This window comes from Plectrocnemia conspersa, unplaced genomic scaffold (genome assembly GCF_051122295.1).
Source record: "Plectrocnemia conspersa isolate PC_06_02 unplaced genomic scaffold, ASM5112229v1 ptg000011l, whole genome shotgun sequence".
Taxonomy (NCBI): Eukaryota; Metazoa; Arthropoda; class Insecta; order Trichoptera; family Polycentropodidae; genus Plectrocnemia; species Plectrocnemia conspersa.
Genome location: NW_028277175.1, coordinates 6,754,251 through 6,775,751, shown reverse-complemented (window position 1 = coordinate 6,775,751; position 21,501 = coordinate 6,754,251). Strand labels below are relative to the sequence as shown.

Here is a 21,501-nt window from a genome sequence, read left to right as displayed (position 1 = left end):
AAAAGAAGCGAAAGCATCTGTGCTTTTCATGAGTATTCAACATGAATCTCAGGTATATTTGCAGATTTCTTACTTAGATATTGAACTCACGCAAGTCAATAGTGTCTATTATGATTGAATGCAAAAAATATAACTTTTAAAACATAATTCATTTTATTGAATAAATATTAAGCTAAAATTACCTATCAAAGTTTAATTAAAATATTTATCAAAATTAAAATATTTTTCTCTAATTATAAAGTAATAAATGAAATTGAGTACAATTCATTTTAGATGGACTCTAATAAACAACCAAGAAAACGTGAACTTTTTCGCGAAAGACGTAATTGCTGTACATGATAGTTTACACATTGTTTTTAATAATTTAACAAATCACGTGGAATCCGTTTACGCTGCTCACGATAGGGAAACCGGAGATGGAATTGAATGCTTCATTGGTATGGAATTAATATGGATTGCTCTCTCTATAATAATGCTCTGCTATATTATGTGTTTTTTATAAACTAGGGCACAAGGGCTTGCAAATTTTTGCATTCGCTGAAAAGACCAGACATCCTAGAATATTGTTACTAACTTATCCGGAATTCAAGATTATGACAATATTGCAAGGTATATTATGTGATAATTTGATACACGTTTAATATTATTATTTTAATTATTGTTTATGTTTATATAATAGACGATGAAAGTAGATATGCCGCTTTAGAATTAACTGAAGCTGAGCAAGTCATCTCATTGACAAATTACCCTAATTGCAAAATTATGATATGGTGTTGGAGAACGCAAAGAAAATTAGTATGTTGCGATACTGGAGTACAGTACTATAAGCATGTTTTAAAGTATGATTAATTACTCTATTATACTCTGATTATTCTAAGAATGTATTAATTGCCACTCACTATAATGATTAACCCTTTCACTGTGGCTGATATTTTTAGTACCTATTTATGCCATAAATTATTTAAATATTATTTCAATAAATTAAGGTGTTTTTCAACCTTAAATTATACAAAAAAAAAACAAAGATCAAATGTTCATGACACATTTAGGTGTTCAATGCATACTGGCGATTTTCCTGATGACTTCTATAGGTGTCATCCGCAGTCAAAGGATTAATGGCAGAAGTGAATTATTTTTATATAGTCATGCACGTATGGAAATATTACATATTTTCATCTCAGACGATACATTCTTAGATTAACTTAAATACATATATAATATATTATTATGATTAAATTATACATTTAATTATTTATGGTTAATTTTAGATCATCGATGTCAAGTGGTCAGTTTTGCCATTTTTGGAACAAAAAACTGTGCGTCTGGGAAATTATACCGTCTTATAAAACATGCTTACTGTTACGTAAACCTTTATATAGAGACACAACTGATTATAATGATGTAATATGGAATAACGAAGGATTATTTGCTGTTGATGCAGAAGCAAACATCTATTCTGTAAGACCACTTACATTTTTATCTGCCTCTGGCGATTACCCAATGTAATACCAGATAAGTATTTTTACTGCGCTTTGGTTTAAGTTTCTCATTAAATAGCATTGGCAATAATAAACATCCTTGTCTTCCATCTCGTTAGATTTATATATAATATAAAACATGTTAAAACCGTTGTTCAAAATCAGATTTCAAGCGATGGACTTCATATGGTATCGAGAAAAGAATGGACTCCTAGTGAAGACATACATAATCCATTATTATCATTTAATATGCACGATTTGATAGTTTATGGATCGAATAAAATAATATTGGTAAATTATATTTAATTTATATAAAGCTTGTAATAAATTGAAATAAATTAGAATGCAGAACTGGTTTACAAATTTTTGCATTATTTTAATGCTTTAAAAATTGTTTTTTATATAAACATATTTTAACTAAAGCATTCTAGTTTATGAAATTTTATATTATGTATATTTTTTCTGTTCATATAGTCAATTGCTTATTTTAATATTTTAGTACATCAAAAAGACTCATAAGTCTTTAGTTACATATTGGAAGATCGATTGCCAATATGATATATTTAATATAATATCTTCGCACTTTAACGATATTATAATTTGCACTACAAAACAAGGAGATATAATAAAGTTAGCGTGCAATAATGATGATAGGAATATATCAGTAGTTTCTCACAGTGAAAGGTATTATTAACGCTATATTTTTAAATTATATACATATATTACGATAGTTTAACGTAAATAATTATTCTAGGAATATTATATTCTTTGACATAATAAATCCTGCTGGTGAAGAATTAGTGACATTATCGTCAGAAAATGTGTTATGTTTATGGGGAATCGTTGATAGAAAATTGGTATTTTTTAGTTATATTATGAATTCAATATTATTGTATGATTATTAATACTTTGATTTAATGTTTTAGAAAGCCAAGTTGCATATCAAAGATGATATATATTCTTTGAGTTCATATACAAACGGTCCATTGATTTTAATGTCTTGTGGTTATGATGAAAGATATGGTATTTCTTTAATGCATATTGAAAATCATAGCATAAAATATTTATCATCTAAATGTTTAACAAATCAGTTAATAAATAAAGTGGAATGGATGGAAACATGTACTAAAATATTGGCATCAACTGTTGGAGGACAATTTTTTTATATACAGGTTGTGATTGATTTAATTAATGATAAAATAAAGTGTACTACATTTAATTTATATTTTAGGTCACTAAGTTGCATGAATTTGAAGTAAAGTTTTTCATGGAGTTACATAATTTAGTGAATACTATAATCTTTACATTGGACAATAATGAATATTTATTAGCTTCGTTAAATACAGATATAAGTAATATATATTATGTAATAATATTAAAACATATTTGTATGCCACCTAAAATTACATAAATTTCAGGTTCAGAACTAAAATGCTATGAAGTATCGAACAAAAAAGAATACTCTGTAAATTTTATTGATATTAGCAAAATTAGTCTAATTTCATATATAAATAGTATAAACTCTATATTAGGAATTTCCTTAAATAGAAAGGAGTTGATAACTTTTATGTTTAATATTCAAGTGAGACTTTTAACTATATAACTATATATGATATAGTGGATAGGTAATTTGATAAATTTATTTCAGGGATACTGTTTAAATATATCACATTTAAATACTTATGAATTCAATGGTGAAATTCATGGAGTGCTTGCAGTAAAAAAATCCAATAAAATCGCATTTTATGATCACAGCAAAGTCTATATTTTGGCATTACCTTCATTAACTATCGGTTAGTATATCTATTATATTTTAGCAAATGATATATTGATTCTATATTTACTTTTCAGTTTATAATATTAATATGTGCCATCTTTTTGGCGAAGGAATTTCGGCTATCAAAATCAGTTCCGAAAGCAAAATCATTGCCAGTTTATCAAATTTGAGGAACTTTGTTGTTTATGCAGATAATAAGTTTATGAAATCTGAAAAAATTATAGCATATGAAGAAGATCATATTTTGGTCGATAGTCTTGAGAAATTTTTCGTAGATGATAATGGTAAATATAAAAAAATATTATTATTTTTAAATATTTAACTGAGTTCTTTGAGAATTGTTTTTAAAATGCGAAATACTTTAATATCGGAATTTTGTAAAATAAATTGATAAGTAGAAATTATGAGGAAAATTCAAAGCGAAGTAAAGCTTGGAAGTTCTTTGGCAGCGTTCTGCCTTCTATACAATCAGGGAAATAGGAAGAGATCAACATCCTTACTACCTTACAAATGTTTGCTAAATCCGAATGATTTGAGGCGGGAATGGAGTCTTTGTTTTATATAAAAAAGATCTTACTAATAAGATATATGTCAAAACTATTCCTACTCATTGGACCAGGTGCATTTCTTTCGAAATTGTATGAGTTTGCTAATGGTTCACTATCTGTACACTTGGAGACAGTGTTTGTGTCTTGTAGCGTTTATTGCTTTAGTCAAAAAAATTAATAGCTGGCGATTTATTGTCTATATAAAAGGGCAAAAGATGCTCCACTTCTCTGTCAATGTAGGGGATACAAATTCATTAGTCTATGACACTTTTAACAAGTCTCGTAAAATTAATTACATTGCGCCGATTATGGGTGGTCCTGACAAAATGCTTCAACGTTTTTTGTTTTTCAATTAGTGCAATATACTGTTCGTTTAAAATAGTTTATATTCAACTTATTTTTTTTGTTTTGCGGTACTTGGTAATGTAACATAGTGTGTAGATTATGAAAAAAACATATCGTTTGCTTGAATTACTTATAGATAGATTAATTAAATCATTATTTTATACACTTTGTGTGAAAAAGATATGGTTTAATATTTTTTTATTCAATTATGCAAAACATTACTTTAGGAATTAGTATGTGCGGTAAATCGGTAAAAATTAAATTTAGTAATTTGGTGTTACACACATATTAAATCTTCAAGGGATTTAAATAATGTTTATTTTATGAAGTGACATGGATTGACCAATTGGGTAGTGTTGAAAAGTCTGAAGAAACCGCCGAATGGGCCGAAGTGAGGTTGGAAGTATTACAAAAATACGATCACATTAAACAGCAGCTGAAAAGTTTATTGGACGATAATATAACAGCTCCACAATCACACCGATTGCCATTGTTAACATTTAGGCTGAATACCGACGATCAAGAGAGAATATTGGAAACTGTAAGTACATCAAAGTAAAAAGGTATATTATAGTATCTTTTAAATGTGAGGCAAAAAACTATCACATTTTTGCCCATATCTATTGTTGCGAGGCACTTAAATGATGTTGTATATTTAAGGCTGACGAAGAACGCGAGAGTGAAAAAGAAAAAATCGAAAGCAAAATAGAAGCTCAAGATAAAGTAACCGATTGGATAAAGGCGACGTGTTGGGATCCCGTCGAAGTGGTCGGAACCGAACTTCATTCCATATTCACTAATAAATTCATAGAAAACTATGCCCTTTTACCCGAAAACAGCGATAAATCTCAAACGCTGTGCTTGGAAATTTTGAAAGCTCTTGAAACGGTAGAAGACGAAAATCTGATCAAATCATGGAAGATCCTATTCAATGAAAACAGATTTGAAATGGAAGTGTTTCAACCGATCACTTCGCCTGTGTTTTATCCAATCGATGATGGCGATGAGGAATACATTTCCGATGGATATAAGGAAGAGCATGGCGATTACGATGATGCGTACTCTAATGAACTGAGCGGTTCGACTACATATCAATTTATAAAACCATTGAAGCCGACGTGTTCTCAAATGTTGCTGCAGTCTTTCATGCAGATGAATTGGGACGCTTTGAAGACTAAAGTATGTATATAATCAATTAATTGTGTTAATCATTGAGTTTTGATATACATATCTATATTTTTTTTAGAAAACGACAAGGTTACTTGAGTCATACTTTAACAAGTACTTTGATAAGATGATGGAATTGAAAAGGAAGGAGGTTACAACGGCCAAGGAACGATGTAATAGACTTAGATTTATAATATCAGGTAAGAAATGTGTATTTAATATTAAAAAATAATGTTTAGATATGTAAATTTATTGTGAAATTTATAGAATTGAATATCTTACGGAAGCTTAAGGGTAGTAAAGAAGTGATAGAGCTTAGATTGGAAGAACCTCAGTGGGTTCAAGAGGAGATTCCGATACAGCTTACAAAAGTCGAATCCAATGAGGTATGTTAGATAATGTTTTTAAATAATAATATAATGTTAATCCTGACATATTGATGTACAGTGATTTTAGATAAATGATGTTAATTTATACCAATTATGGCGGATGATTGTAGAAAGAATATTTCACCCCTTCGGGGGCTCCTCAAGGTTCCAGCCTGAGCCCTCTGCTCTTTATGTTATTTATTATTGACATAAATACGGCAGTTACAAATTCAAGTTTTCTTCTGTATGCAGATGATTTAAAATTTAATAAATGCATTCGATATGTTGCGGAATCCTTCTCTCTACAGAGTAATTTAGACTCTATGGAGATGGGCTTCCGTTAACCGTCTGCCCTTTAATGTCGGAAAGTGCCATATTGCGTCATTTTCTCAATCCCACTTGCCATCAGTTTATTCCTATGATCTCGGTGGGAACATTTTGACTAGAGAAACTTCCACTAAAGATCTCGGAATCACTTTTGAGAGCAAGTGGAGGTTCTCTTTACACGTATACGACGTCTGTGATAAATCTTCCAAGATGTTCGGCTTTGTTATGGGAAAACCTTTCTCGCCTATCTGGCTCCTTAATATGCTGGCATTGCACATTGACTTGTTTAATGTCAGCTAAGAGGAGCTGGTCCAGTTCATATCATTTAATTTTGATATTTTATGATTTTTTGTGTTATTTTAATTATGTATGTATCTTTTTGTGTATTGAAATAATATAATTATTGGTTTCGACCTTCGTGACGCATTGGGGTAACCTGTTAGGTTACGATGGTCCTGATTTAATTAAATCAATAAAATAAAAATAAATAAATATGCAAAAAAATAAATATTTTAGGTGAGCGTTTTACCTTATGTGAATCCGAGTGATATAGTGCTTATAAAAGAAGAAACAATTGTCGTCAATCCATTGTATGAAGCAGCTCTTATAAACATGATGGACGGAACTTTGGAGAAGCTGTGGCACGAAGAAGTCAAGAAAGATATACCAAAACCGATTTGCATGGTAATACAATTTAATTTATGTGTGTAAAAAAATGTTATTATATTAAACCTCTCTTTATTTATTGATTGATAGCTTGAGAAGGACGTTGAAGATCTGAACGAGACTGATATGTGCGAAATAGAAGCGTGGAAGGAAAAAATGGTGCAGCGAGAGAAAGATAGAGAAAAGTACGGAAACATGTTGTACAGAGAGTTTTTTAAACTGTCTGACTCGTACAACGAAGGAATTAAGAGTTTCAATAAAAAGTACGGAGAGATGTACTCTTTGAAGCTGAAAGTGGAGTCAGTTATAGCTCAAGAGGAGTTCAAGCACATGTTACTTAGAATGAACTGTTTGAGTCGTATCGAAGCGGTCGAGAAATTGAAAGAGCTTGAGTAAGTAAATAATTTATATTTTAACTTTTATGTCAGTATATCTTGATTCTTAACAGATTAGAGTTATCGGATGTCGAAGCAGAACAAGAGCGTGTATCGACCGAGATACACAATATCCAAGGACAGCTTTCTGAGTGCCATACGGCATATGAGGCTCTCATACAGCGCGATAAACTATTGGATAAAAATTTCAAGACTAACTTTTCAGACGTTTCTAAGATTGTGAAAGGATTGTGTTATAAACTATTTAAGAAGAGACCTAAGTGGGTGGCTAAACCTGGTATGACCGTCGGCGTTCTGAACGAGATGGCTCAATCTTGCTTGATTAAAGAAAAACCGCAGTTTTTACACGTCGACTGCCACGATTATCTTAGAGGGTTCGTTCTTAAGTAATTTAAGTTTAGGTATGAATTGTTTTATTTAACTGTTGTGGTTTTAGGATGGATCAATTGGATTCTATGAGCAATATGCCACCAGTTATGGACGAAGCGACTTGGGTCACAATGTGTAAGCTTAGACGGAGTAAGGCTGAAAACGAAATTAAGGTAAATTTATGAAGAATTTTGAATTATCTCATTGTGATCTAATCTTTTAATAATTAGAGACATTTTAAATATGTGAAATATATAATTTCAACTAACAGCATAATGGTACTACCAACGTGTCATACTAGTTGGTTTGCATTTAAGAACTCAACTCTATAGCTGGTAGTTCTTTCTATGTTAGTTATTTGACTAAAATTAATAATGCTGCAACTGGCATTATATTTTGAATCGGGAAATTGCTTTCATCGACTTTTTATTACTTGTTATATTGTATCCGTAAAATAGTGAATTGAGTAGTCTTTGTTCAATGTTGAAAAATTAAATGTTGCATATTGTTATTATTATTAACAGATACGTGCATCTTCAACTGAAATTTCTGACGTAGAAGCAGCTTACGGTGCTTGGCAGAAGCGGCAATTAGCTTTGAAAAGCTTTCATCAAAAGTTGAAAAGCGATATTAATAATCATAGAATGTTTATGGAAAGACAGACTAAGAATAGGATGCTTCAGGTTAGTTTATAATATTATTATATTTATATAATAGTAGTTATTATTTTTTACTTTTTAAAGTTGGTTATGAAGAGTGGGTTTGTTGAAGTAGAAACTACTGGGCATTTAGAGGATTTTAAAGACGCTGTTCTGATCAAACAAGAAGATATTGAAGTCATCAATAGTCAGATTAGGGTATCAAGTCAATATATTTGGCGTAGAAGGCAAACCATTATTGTTAAATTTGTATTTGAATAGTAATGTTTATTTTAGGAAGCTAGAAATATCAAGGATAAATCTGAAAGAACGACTCTTAAGTTTAAGAAGCGTATTTTGTCAAAGGAATGGGAGCACGCGACTTTGAAGATGAAAGTTAAACAATTACAAAGTGAAATGTATTACTTTGAAAGGATTAAAGTAAGTATTTTTTTTATTTAAATCTTTTTTAGAGGATATTAATTGATGTTATTATTTATATTAAGGTGACTAAAGAAATCCAAGAATATATACATAGAAAGTCAAATTTAAAAAATGATGAAGATTTTGAAAAGAAGAGTAAGAAGACTAGAGAGTTGTTTGAAAAACAGTTATTGGATCGAATACAATGCGTCGAAGAACTTGAAGTATGGATTTTATTAAAAAATGTATATTAATAATATGATTATTATTTATATTTTTATAGATGAACATTGGTTCTCTCCGAAGCAAAATAAAAAATGTCGATACCTTAGTACATCGGCTTAAAAAAGAGATTACAAAACAAAGGTCCAGTGATGAAGTAAAGAACAGTGAAAAGATTATGCATAGTATCGCGGGAAGGTATAAATAATAGGATGGTATAAATTTGGATTTTTGATACTGAATAAATTTATTGCTGTACATTTCAGATTGAATATTATAGCGTGGCGCAATAAGTTATTGTCTCAAATACAAAGGCAGCGATCTGCGATTGTAATCTTGCAAACTGAGCTCGAGCTGCAGCGTCTAAAGACTTATCCGACTCTGTCTTTATATCAGCAGCAGCATTGAATATGTATATATATATATATATAAAAAAAAAAAACATAAAAGATTCATAATAATTTATTTATGAATTATATATACAATAAATTAATCACATACATACATATATTACACTGAAAAGTATAAATATATGAAACATCATTTCAGTCTTTATTTATACTAGGGGTCGAAATATCACCATTGATTATGGAATCAGTGACTATAGAAAGGTAAAATTCTGGTTTGATATATTATATAAATGTTTAATTTTATTATTATGTATAATAATAATCTTTGGAATGTTTTAAGTTTATTGATAAAATTGAGATATATTTAAAGATGACTATTAATATTGTATAACGCATTTACTTTACCGTTACATATACACAATGTAAGGGAATGTCGAAAAATACATTTATATCATATTATTAAAATTTCTTTTTAGTGAATATTAAGACTAGATTGTTAAAAAGTAATATATCGGTTATTGTCACACATTTAAGACTGAAATTTGCTCTAAATACAACGTGATATGTAGAGTTTAGACAGTTATACACATAATAACAATCAGACTAGATAAATAAAATAAAATAACAAAAATAAATAACAATCGATGTATAGTTCAATTATTACGCAATACATTCATAATGTAAAATTATATGAATGTAGGATAATTAGGTCGAGAAAGGAAGTTTATGTTAAGGAATGGTAGTATGAGTGGAGACGCTGCCGGGCGTAACTCTCCTTTTGGAGCCCTATTGTGTGGTTCATTAAATAAAGGATTATGTAACCACAATATAGTTTGAATTTGTTTTCCTCTTCACAGCCCAAAACCGTAAGTTTCCTACTATATATCCTACATGTATATAATATCATATATAAAACACGAACACAATATCACATTAAATGCATATGTAAAAAGCCTCAGATCTATTTTATTATTAATATAATTGTTTGATTAAGTTAATATGCATTTTCTAAATCGAAGTCTTGCAATTTCTTTAAAAAGAAACGCAAGATTTTATATAATTGGTATATGCGCTTAAAAATTCTAAAGTGCGGTTCGTTCGTCGTAAACTATCACGGCGTCGGCGTTTAGGCACTCGCTGTGCGATTTGCTTAGGGCGATTATCGCAGCGTCGTCGTTTCGCATGCGGTTCTTTCGTTTTTTGCTAAAGTTCACCTGTTGATGTAAAAAGTACACATCGTTAACAAAAAGAGCATTAAACAACATACATTTGTAATACAAACCTTTGCATATAATTGATGTAAGTCGTCTTCAGTCGATAACGGTCGTTGTTTGTTTCTTAAGAAGGCCGGCAAAGACCTGGTCTTCAACGAATCAATACTGCCCTTATTGATCATTTCGTCCAACACTAAAGCTCATATTAAATAATAGTAAAATAAAAAAATCTCAATCAAAACAAATATCTTATGCCATTTTTACAATATTTACCACTGCTGGACGCGTACTGTCCAGTGAACTCAGATATAGTGGTAGCGTTATTGATATAACCATGACTAGTGACTCGCTCGTGGCTTCTATGGTGATGATGGTGGTTCGTATAAGAGTGGTCCGTTTGACTTGTTGCGTTACTGCTGTGATTGACGTGTCCGGCGTAACTGACCGGCCGGTTATTTCTAGGCATCTAAAATGAATACTTTTAGAGATTGTTGCTTTATGCAAATAAGTTTCAGTATTTTTCAATTCGATTTATAAATCGCGCGTGTGAATTGTTTGCAGGTTCTGAATCGACTGGCGGTTCGTTGAAAACATTATAATATATTTGTATGATTCTAACCGGTAATCCTGTCGGTGGTTGATACATGTTCCAGTTCTCTTTCGGTATGTCTATTTGCTTGCAACAAGGTTCCACTGCAATATTAATTTAATATAATAAAAAATAAAAATAATGGAAATTTAGGCTAATCAATTATAAAAGTATTACGTGGAGGTTTCCGATCACGAGGCATGAGGCAACAGTAACACGCCAACAGTATTAATAGCAACAATAGTACGCCGCAGCCGCCGGCACTAAGCCAAATTAATCGAACGCTTCCGCCTCCACTGGCACCGATGCCTTCGTTACCCTAATACAATTAAATATTAAACTTATTTATGATAAAATTATATAAAATATTTTAAGTTATATGTATAAAAAATCTATTTAATATATAATAGATAAGAAAATGTTGCACTTACTAAAGAAGCAATGTTTAATTAGTTATTAGTGTACACAATATACTGAACATATACAATATCGTCAAGTTTATTTCTAGTTATTTAACACAATAGTTTCAAAACTGGTTATCTGTTAGCCAGAGCGCGTTCTGTCACTAAACAGAAGCTTGCTTATAACGACTTTTCCTAAAAATATAAAAAATTACATATATTAGCGAATGACAAGCTATCGTATGTGTATAATATGTATGAAGAATAATGTTTGTATAATTGTGTGAATCGAATGGACAGTAGTTTTTTTTATTTATTTATTCTAAATATGCACATGTATTGTATACTCGGATGACGATCGAATTTCTTAATATTAGAGGTACTGAAAAAAATGTATTTTTTTAGTAGAATAGAAATAATAATTAAAAATCGTCCTAAATTTATTTTAAGGTAACGGTAGTTTATAAATTTATAGTAACGGCTTTTACAAATACAAATTAACTAGATTTTAGAAGTATTTTAAAAAACTTGCATAATAATATAATATCAAAAGAACAAGCAGCTCAAAAATCTTAAAAATAATTATTTTTGAGTTGACAGTCATCTTTCAAACCAATCACATTGGGATAAAACAATATAAATATTTGTTCTTTAAAGTATTTTATGTTCCTTAAAATACTGCAATTACTTAAATATTTTATACACAATTATTATAAGCACAAGTTTGAATTAATTTTATAGTGAATTCCATTTTTTTCTAAGAGCAATAATAATTTTTCAGTATCTTTAATACATAGGAAAATATAGGGTGTGCATAAAAGCGTCGAAAGCAATAGCGTCATAGGGATTTATATATTGTTTTTAAAAATAATAGAAATAAAAAATATAATAATAACATAATGCATAACAACCAGTTGTGAAACGTTTGATTTTGTATATGTCCGTACTTTTTTTTAATAAATTTAGAATATATGAATAGAACACCATGCATTATATTACAAAAAAAACAAACAATTTTATATATAAAAACTATGCCAAATAGATTTTTTCGAATATATTAATATTTACAACAGTTTTGACTTGGACTAAAATCAATTTTAAAAAATATTTATATACAAATCAAATAAAAATCCATACATGCAATAAACATAATATATTAGAAGAGGTTCAACAACTAACTAGATAATTATAGGAAAACGTGCAATGCAACACTGCAAAGAGGTTTTAGCGAGCAGGATGATCAATTCGGTGTGGGAATATAACAATTTAATTTTGTCACTATCGACCAGACGTGATTATGTGCAACAATGTAATTTCAATCATTCTTTCGTGAGAGAGATTTAAAACGAAAGCTAGGTGTGTCACCTGCCACATCACAGTCGTTAATCGTGGTTATTGCAAAAAAGCTTCATAGCTGCGGTTCGCGATTGTCGCATTGTACAAAAAGCGAACGCACAACCGCTCAGCTGGCGTCTAGCTGTCAAAAGACAGTGGCCATTTTGTATGCGCACAATTCACTGCGCAGAGCAATTTGTTACGCGAGCCTTGCCAGCACAAAATTAAATCGAAATAAAAGTCATTGCTGTTTTAATTAAAATATGTACAACGAAGCATTGCGTTGAATAATAAATTATGAACTTTATCAGAGGTACTCAGTAGCTGATTATATTATACTGATTCTACAAAACTATTCAATAGTTGCCACGTCGAAAGATCGAGTATTGCACATAGCATATTAAAAACGATTAAATGTGCAAAACAGCCACTATCTTATATGTAATGTGTTTTATTCAAACCTATATTAATGACTCAATTGATATAACAGCTAATTTGAAATAACATTGATTTCATTAATTCAATCTAAGATCTTGTATTCTAGATCAGTGATCTCCAAACTTTTTTGATCACGTACCTCTAAGACAATTTTTATGATCTAAAAATTTTTCATATATGGATATGTAAAACACAAACAATTTTGGATTTTACAGATATAACACAGAACACAAATGTGTTACAGTTTTCTCCTGATCGATAAAATTCGTCGGTAATCCTTTTTCAGTCATGCTCGAGTTAACTCGGAAATTATTATTTTTTGAATTCTCATCGCTTAAATCATATTAACTGAAGCAATAGTGATTTTGAGTTATTTAAACACTTACAAATTAATCCAAATTTTAGTTAGAATGTAACAAGTTTTGTACTGAGGAAAATGATTGAGATATTACAAAAGTACACGAATATGTAATTTGAAGTATTTTCATTTTTAAAACCTATTTTTTTAATTTTTAGCAAAACTTTGTAGTATATTTTAAAATTAAATTTTTATTGTTATTTTCCAATTTCACTTTTAAATAAATAATCTTTATAAAACACTAACTTGTAAATAAAGATAAAATATGTTTTTTTATTATCGTTAAAAATATTTTGTAGATTATTATTTTTATCATTTACTTTTACGCACAATCGTTAACCTTTATGACCTTTTACTCGCGATGTGATACGTCATATGGTGTGAAATAATTTAATTGATAAGAATATAACAAGCAGCTTTAGTCAACCATTTTACGGTACAATATTATTTTTTAGTTTATCTCAATCAGGTATCTCCTTTTTGTTGATAATTAATTTTGAAAATCATTTTTCATAGGATACAATATATCAATTAAGTTCAATTATGATTATATATTGTAAATATTATTTTTTCACTTTGAAATGTCGTATATTTATTGATTTTTATATTAATTAATATATTATGTTTTCATAGGTTAAAGTTTATATTTAGGGATGTTAAGACCAAAATTTTGACAGTTCGAAGGTTAGCACCATGTTTGATTTTAATCGGTGCGTTATTACCTCGTTTGTTTCGTGCCACTGGCGATGTTGAGCTCAGTTTCGAGAAATCGTTCTCTGTATTCGATCGTAGATTGCGAACTCGTCGGTTCCTACCGCACTCAAGCATCGTTTGACAGATAAACAGCTGTTTTTAATCAGACAACTTATCACTAGCATGTCTTTGACAGGTGCCTTATATGGCACTTTAATTATTCTATTGTGCACCATCCGCTTGACATTCACCTTGTCGCCGGTTATATTGAGTAAGTCAAACAAAACAAAACAGGACAGTAGAACTATAAAAACAACACACCAAATATGCAAAATTCAAATTGTTATAAACAACTTTATCAAGGCCATCTTAGTTATACTGCGTAATTGTTTATCTACTATATTATTTTTTCAGTACCCGGAGATGGCGGCAGTCAATTAGAAGCAAAATTGAACAAGTCGAGCGTCGTTCATTATCTATGTCAAAAAAACTCAGATTATTTCAACATATGGCTCAACAAAGAACTGCTCGTTCCGTTAGTAATCGACTGTTGGATCGATAATATGAAATTGTATTACAATAATGTAACTAGAAAGACTTTAAATACACCAGGCGTAACCATGAGAGTTCCCGGATGGGGAAATCCGGAGCCTGTCGAATGGTTAGATCCTTCTCACGCTTCCGTTGGTGCTTATTTTAAAGATATTGCGAATACACTCGTTAGTATTGGATATGTAAGAAATGTATCAATTAGAGGTGCTCCGTACGACTTTAGAAAAGCTCCGAGTAAGTTTCTTAATCTATCTATAATATGTCAAAAATAATTGAAATATAACACTATATTATATTACAGATGAAAATGAAGATTTTTTTGCTAAGCTAATTACACTAGTTGAAGAAACTTATACAATGAATAACAAATCTAGAGTTACAATATTGACTCATAGTATGGGTGGACCGATGGCTTTGTATTTCTTGCAAACGCAGAAAAGTAGTTGGAAAGATAAATATATTAAAAGAATGATTACTTTATCGGCACCATGGGGAGGGGCAGTTAAGGCTGTGAAAGTGTTCGCAATAGGTATGATTTGATTTATTCGTGTTTATATTTTTTAGGTGTACATATTTATGATTTAATTTTAAGGTGACAATTTAGGATCGTTTGCTCTAAGGGAGAGCATTCTAAGAGAGGAACAAATAACTTCTCCGTCACTATCCTGGCTTTTGCCATCGCCTCTGTTCTGGAAAAATTCAGAAGTTTTAGTAGAAACCGAACATTTTAACTACACAATCAAAGATTTGGATAAATACTTTTAGTAAGTCATTCCTTTATCTATTTTTGTAAAATTTAGTTCTTATATTAAACATATATATTAATTGCTTTTTATGTAAAGGCATGCACAGAAATTATTTTCTTGAGATTGATATTTATCTATATTTTTCAATTTTATTTTTAATTGAATAAATTCTTAGCAGTAGATAAATCTTATTCTTTGAAATCATTCATTTGTTTGTTGCCTTGATATTGCTAGCGACTCAATTGAAGGTTTACGCAGTACTCTTCCTCTACCAATTTAAATTGCGAAATTAAACTAAATTATGAAAAATGGGTAACTTATAAAATGTATGCATGTCTCGTGAGAGCTATGGCTTTGGCATATGTCGTCGCTAAGGCTTTGTTGGCTTGTTAATCTGATTCCAGCAATTTTACATAGGCTTGTGCTTAAAGAGTTTATATAGTACCGTCACTAATGTAGATTTTTACTTATTCACTCGTGTCAACTAATGGTTATGTGCCAGACTTAAATTCTAGAAACTTTTTAATACCACTTCGTAATATTAGAAAAAAAATAGTTGTTTACCTCTAAATTCAATTATTGCTATTTTTTATTGGGCTTATCAAACGTTTCATTAGAATTTGTACTACTTTTTATCAAAGTTCTTATATGCTTTTTTTATAATCAATTTATTATTAAAAAATGAAATTTAACAATAATATTAACATATATTTATATTTGTTGTTTTTTTTTTATATTTTTACAGTGATCTTGATTATCCAAATGGCTGGGAAATGAGGAAAGATAATCTCAAATACTCGATGGATTTCACTCCACCTGGTGTTGAGTTGCATTGTTTATATTCTAACAGCGTTCCAACAGTCGAGAAGTATTATTAATCAGAATATCTTAGTTAAATCTTTATTAAATAATGTTTTATTTAAGGTTGTATTATAAACCGGGAACTTGGCTAGATGGATATCCAACTTTGATAAACGGTGATGGCGATGGGACGGTGAACACTCGTTCCTTGGAAGGATGTCTTCATTGGTCGACCATGAAGAAGATGTATTATAAATCTAGACCCAAATACAAGACAGTTTATCATATGGTAGTTCCAAACGTTGATCATTTGGGAGTTTTGAACAACGCAGATATATTGGCTTATGTGAAGAATGTTTTGAGCAAATAATTTTTTTCCTTTATGTTATATAAATAAAGTTTTCTGTGATTTTTTGATTATTACAAGTGAGTTGTTTTGAAAAAGTGATAATTTGAAATTATTTATTTTAATGATGATATTAATTAAGCTATGACAAATTATATTATGAAATAATACAATTAAAAGTTTTGATATTATTCGTTGCGCTAATTTTAAGTATGATAATAATATGAATTTTATAAATTGTTGAAATGGTCTATATTAGATTTTTATATTGCAGCCCCTAGCTTGTATTTAAAATTACTTTTATGCAATAAATTTAATTTAAATAATAAACTTTGTTTATTTTCTTATTAATCAAAACTTGTGTGCAGCTCGTAAACTAGTAAGTTTGCTTAGTGAGTCTGGGGTTAAGTCTTTGGATAACTTAAGCTGCGGCTTTACCTCAATTCAAGTGTTATCTTACATTTGTAGAATTAATTCTAAATGTCACCCCTACATGTTTGGTTTAATGTATTTATGTTGGGATTTTAGTGTTTTAATGTAATTATCATATTTATGCTTTGTTGAGTAGCAATTCTTTTTATGAAAATTAAATGTGTTGCTCTTGTTGAAAAAGTAGCATTAAAAATGTTTATCGCTGCAAACTTTATTGGGATTCAGCAATTAAAAATTATAAAAATAAATTATAAAATAAAAATAAAAGTTTAGCTATACAGCTTTTGTTGTTTTAAAAAATTGGTTTTGCGGAGGTGGTTGGGAGAGTGCGATATTAACAGATGAAAATATTTTCGTTCACTCTGTATCCAGAAAAGCATAGAGTGAAAAGTTTTTGTGCAAACAATTCTATTCCATAATTATACAATTTATATTTATATAAGTTAATAGAGCGAGCAAAATTCCGCAGTAGAAGTTTTGTTTTTCAAGTTCTGGGTCATACCAAGTTTACATTAAAATTGGCAAAACATACAAGCAAAATGTTTTATTTTATTTTTATGAGAAAACGGCCGCCTACATTAAAAGTAATTTTACCAGAGGTCTAACGGTGATTTAAAAGCTTTATAAGCCGTGCTCTGATGAAATACCGATTTTGCATTGGGCCCCGTGCGATTTTTTTTAGTTTTACAATTTTTTGCATTCTACTCTAAAAATAAAACGCGTCAAGCGACTTTTTTGACAAAAAAACTCGTAAAGTCCATCTAAGCGCACCCCTCCTGGATATAATAGGGTGCCAATTATATTCCCAATCCGTTTCAATTTTTTGGAATTTTGCAAAAGCATGCTCGTCTTGTATGAAAACACGTGCATTTATTGCTGTTGTTTTCCTGGTAAGAATATTTTAATAATATATATGTAGTCACAGATGTTTATAGAGTGTATATTATTTCTAACGCCATTTACCTAATTAACTATTATTTTCATATTTATAAGTTCTTTTTTTTTCTTTAAAAAAAACTTTGACAAAGGGAGCCATAAGAAAAGCCCAAAAGCTGCGAACGCCGACGAATCCACACTTTCACTTACACCATCAATATTTTCGGCTAAACAGTTTCTGAATAGCTTCCAGTCTCTTCAAATTTTTTCACTACCTTGCGAATTGTTCGCTCAGTAAAACGATGTAATTATCATAATCTTCCCTTATATTTTGATACACAATTCGTACAGAATTGTTATTTCTGTAAAACAACTGAACAAGCGGTGGTTAAATGACCCATTTCGTAAATATGTTGTTGCAAACTAACATTTGACACTTAGCACTCGCGTGATTATTGACAGCTGTCTGATTTATGGTGCTGGCAATTGGATTAACATGTATATTGAATAATTTATTAATGTGTTTTATTTAATATATTTAAAAATCTTTATCACTAACATATATTTTTTAGTTTCAGATTTTCCTATATTATTTTTGAAAACATAAATCTTACTGTTATATAATATTAAGAAATAATTCTTCTTCGATTTGTTCTGAAGGTAAATTTTTATATTTTATCTCGTGTTCCAGTTTGCTTAAAATAAATATACAATATTAAATAAAACGCTCTTTTAGATATTTGTTGAAAATATCGGCACAAATGCACAATGCTTAGAAACCAATTATAACGAACTCTCCGCTGCGTTTGGCCCTAACGGGTACGAAACCGGCCCACAACGTTTTGCTACATAAATACGTTTTAAAATTTAAAACAGTGTTTTTATCGCCGTTCACATGTTTATTCTCCAAACATCGGTTAAAAATCTCAGTAAACCGTTTATCAGTGTCGTGTGTTATTCAGTTTTATTTTGTGAATTTAAAATCATATGAATTAAAGTATTTGTTTCCATGCAAAATTCAAACAGATGATCTTGAAGCCCTTTTGGTAAATATAGGACAATGGCAGGTTCTCAGTATTTAATTGCAATATGACGTATAAGTGTTCGAAGTTGAATCAAAAATTTATTTCCATTAACGTTAACAGCATTCTCTTGTCTTATTGTACACTTGTCGCATTTCTTAGCGTCAGCCTAGCGTGCAGGCATTGCGTCACCGTAAGGTTACGAAATCCAATCGCGTTTCAGAATCTGTTGCAAAACTCGGAAACAATCCCATTAGACGCGATTGGCTGAAGCAAGGGTAAGCAATGAAAACATTCACTTCTTTCAGATTTGGTATATGTATATAGGCCTGATTATCAGCAAAGTAAGGATACATGCTCCTACATATATATTGTTGCTGCTACTACAATTCAAAAACTATGAAACGCATAGAAATTTATAAGCATGGGCTAACAAACAAGAATGAGATAGTCATTCAGAATCAGCTTCTTCCTGCTTGATATCGCGGTAATTTACTTGAAAGAGAAGCGCCTAGATCGTTTTCTCTTTCGCTCGTTTGCGTGTTAAGTGACGAGAGTGAATGAGAGATTAGATATATGCGGCCAGACGTTCTTATGTCTCACTTACTCTCGTCATTTAACATGCGAGGGAGCGAAAGGGTAAATGTATCTGTAAGTGACACGCTACTCAAAATGTATTTTTATTTTATTGATATATATTTTATTTACCAATTCAACAGATCATTGCGTGAACTTTATTTTAAAAAGTCATACAATCAACAACTGTAAAAGCTGTTCTGTAAAATCACCATCAATGTTGCAAATCTAGTGTCTGAATCACTGTAGAATATCTTCAGAAACTTAATTCGAATGCATATATCTAATAATTGAGTAAGTGCGTATTTCATAAAATTAATGATGTTTTTGAGAAATAACTTTTTTTGTATATTTCATGTAGATCGTCTGTCATATCTCGTTCGTTGACGATGCGACTTGCTCACGTCACGTCGGAGAGTTCACACACTCACTAGTTAAATTATACACGATGCATGCATTATCTAGGTAAAGTATACACGAAATGTAGTATTGTAACTGATATTTAGTGCATACCTTGTTTAGACATTGTATAATACATAAATTATACTACATATTTTTATTAAATAAATTTGGGACCCAGCGCCAACTTTGCAAAAGAACCATTAGATATTGTTTTGACTGTAAATGTAAACTCATATTTACATATTATATTATTGATACATAGAAAAATGTTGTATAAATGGTTTTCCATTATAAAATATACATGTATAATATTACGTATATTGGAAAATCGAAGATCCCTGTATTAATTTCCGGTTCAATTTAGTTCCACATGTAAAATTCAAAGAGATGTGTGGCATCAAAACATTTTTACATTTTACCCATCACACGTATTTTTCATCGCTCAAATGCAAAACGTAACGCTTTATAGGCCGAGTTTCTGCATAATTTTCAGACGCTGCCACATTTTCCTCATTTCTCACATCGATGCTTTCGCTCAGCCCGCGGCAATTTTCATATAAAACGGTTGCACAGAATATATATGTACATACATATGAATATGTATATTGCAGTGCATTCACAATAAATATAATACAGACCATATAAATTTAATATTTTATAATTAATTAACTTAATCAGCTTTACAGATATTTACAGCTTTCATAATTGATACAATATAAATCAGAAATTTATTTCAAAAAATAATTAATACTACACCATTAAATAGTCATAAATATTAATTAAAAATAAAATAAAAAATACATTTTGAGTAGCGTATCTACTATTGTCACTCACAGATAGCACTAATACTGTAATAGGTCTGTAGTAGGTGTGTCGTCTGCCTTAATTATCTCAGCGAGCGAAAAAACAATGTGCATACTTCCCCCGAAGGCAAATTGGTAAAGTTTAATTGGTTTATAAAGACTACGCCGAAAGCCTATATTCGCGTATCTTAAGGTCCCGCCACATATACGACTAATACGTAAATATAAATAGCTTTGTTAGGATATTCCAGACTTCCACGGCAACTACCGATTCATTAGTGGAGAATTACAGAGGGTGTAGCTCGGTAATTAACAAAGTTAGTCACAACGAGCGTTAACGTGACTCCGTCGTTCACGTAGATCTTTTAAACGTAAAATAAACTTGTATTCCAAGTTTTTATGTTTATGTTTATTTTTATGTTAACGTTTCTGTTCACGTAGTTTCCAAGTCGTATCGAAGATTGGGTTAACCTCTTGATTAGAGTTCTCAATTATTCGAATATTGAATAAGAAAATGGATGAAGTATTCGAATATGAATATATTTTCATATTTTTTTTCAATAAATATATCTACAGTTTTAAAGTCTAGTGTAAAAAACTTAGCTTGAATAAACTATTTATTTTTACATTTAATTTGTTCATTTATATAATTGATGAAACATGAAAATTTAATAATGAAAGACAAGATGACTCTTATGTATGTATATGTACGTACAATTTCCGATTACTTTAGAAGGCTTGTAATGCTATGTTTATCACAACCTGTCATAAAAATGTAATTTAAATTAAAAAAGATGAATTATTAGCAAGATATTTTAGGTAGACATTAATACTACAGCTAAGC

At 30.1% G+C, this 21,501-nt stretch overlaps 3 protein-coding genes across 8 annotated transcripts; 2 read left to right on the top strand and 1 right to left on the bottom strand.

The window, feature by feature from the left end:
* Positions 1-41: 41 nt before the first annotated feature.
* On the top strand, positions 42-9,131 carry LOC148229263 (cilia- and flagella-associated protein 43). The gene is made up of 20 exons (XM_088196819.1): positions 42-52; positions 274-437; positions 508-609; positions 680-818; positions 1,380-1,458; positions 1,644-1,692; positions 4,478-4,689; positions 4,809-5,327; positions 5,395-5,515; positions 5,583-5,701; positions 6,527-6,694; positions 6,767-7,068; positions 7,125-7,445; positions 7,508-7,613; positions 7,965-8,123; positions 8,184-8,297; positions 8,376-8,519; positions 8,585-8,725; positions 8,785-8,921; positions 8,990-9,131. The coding sequence occupies exons 1-20, from the start codon at positions 42-44 to the stop codon at positions 9,129-9,131; spliced, it is 3,249 nt and encodes a 1,082-aa protein (XP_088052945.1).
* Positions 9,132-9,169: 38 nt separating this feature from the next.
* On the bottom strand, positions 9,170-12,802 carry LOC148229262 (uncharacterized). 5 transcript variants are annotated; one of them, XM_088198072.1, is made up of 7 exons: positions 12,643-12,802; positions 11,308-11,472; positions 11,054-11,195; positions 10,907-10,980; positions 10,552-10,753; positions 10,356-10,480; positions 9,170-10,287 (listed from the first exon to the last, which is right to left on the bottom strand). In XM_088198072.1, the coding sequence occupies exons 3-7, from the start codon at positions 11,076-11,078 to the stop codon at positions 10,156-10,158; spliced, it is 558 nt and encodes a 185-aa protein (XP_088054198.1). In that variant the 5' UTR covers positions 11,079-11,195; positions 11,308-11,472; positions 12,643-12,802; the 3' UTR covers positions 9,170-10,155. The 5 variants fall into 5 exon arrangements, with proteins under 5 accessions (XP_088054198.1, XP_088054200.1, XP_088054195.1 ...); XM_088198074.1 differs by having other exon boundaries at positions 10,356-10,486; positions 10,561-10,753; positions 12,643-12,800; XM_088198069.1 differs by lacking the exon at positions 11,308-11,472.
* A 1,249-nt stretch (positions 12,803-14,051) lies between these two features.
* On the top strand, positions 14,052-16,876 carry LOC148229261 (lysosomal phospholipase A and acyltransferase-like). 2 transcript variants are annotated; one of them, XM_088197422.1, is made up of 6 exons: positions 14,052-14,372; positions 14,516-14,887; positions 14,955-15,182; positions 15,246-15,417; positions 16,145-16,267; positions 16,324-16,876. In XM_088197422.1, exons 1-6 carry the CDS (start codon positions 14,285-14,287, stop codon positions 16,568-16,570), a joined length of 1,230 nt encoding a protein of 409 aa, XP_088053548.1. In that variant the 5' UTR covers positions 14,052-14,284; the 3' UTR covers positions 16,571-16,876. The 2 variants fall into 2 exon arrangements, 1 of the variants encoding a protein (XP_088053548.1); XR_015811371.1 differs by lacking the exon at positions 16,324-16,876 and having other exon boundaries at positions 14,058-14,372; positions 15,218-15,417; positions 16,145-16,173.
* The last annotated feature ends 4,625 nt before the right edge of the window (positions 16,877-21,501 follow it).

Coding starts and splice junctions, on each gene's coding strand:
- LOC148229262 (XM_088198069.1), bottom strand. Junction 10,481..10,551: donor GTCCAGCAGTGGTAAATATT/GTAAAAATGGCA, acceptor TATGAGCTTTAG/TGTTGGACGAAATGATCAAT. Junction 10,288..10,355: donor TACATCAATTATATGCAAAG/GTTTGTATTACA, acceptor TTACATCAACAG/GTGAACTTTAGCAAAAAACG.
- LOC148229263 (XM_088196819.1), top strand. Junction 7,069..7,124: donor GAGAAATTGAAAGAGCTTGA/GTAAGTAAATAA, acceptor GATTCTTAACAG/ATTAGAGTTATCGGATGTCG. Junction 7,614..7,964: donor AGGCTGAAAACGAAATTAAG/GTAAATTTATGA, acceptor TATTATTAACAG/ATACGTGCATCTTCAACTGA.
- LOC148229261 (XM_088197422.1), top strand. CDS start 14,285: ATGTCTTTGACAGGTGCCTTATATGGCACTTTAATTATTCTATTGTGC. Junction 14,373..14,515: donor CTTGTCGCCGGTTATATTGA/GTAAGTCAAACA, acceptor TTATTTTTTCAG/TACCCGGAGATGGCGGCAGT. Junction 14,888..14,954: donor CGACTTTAGAAAAGCTCCGA/GTAAGTTTCTTA, acceptor ATTATATTACAG/ATGAAAATGAAGATTTTTTT.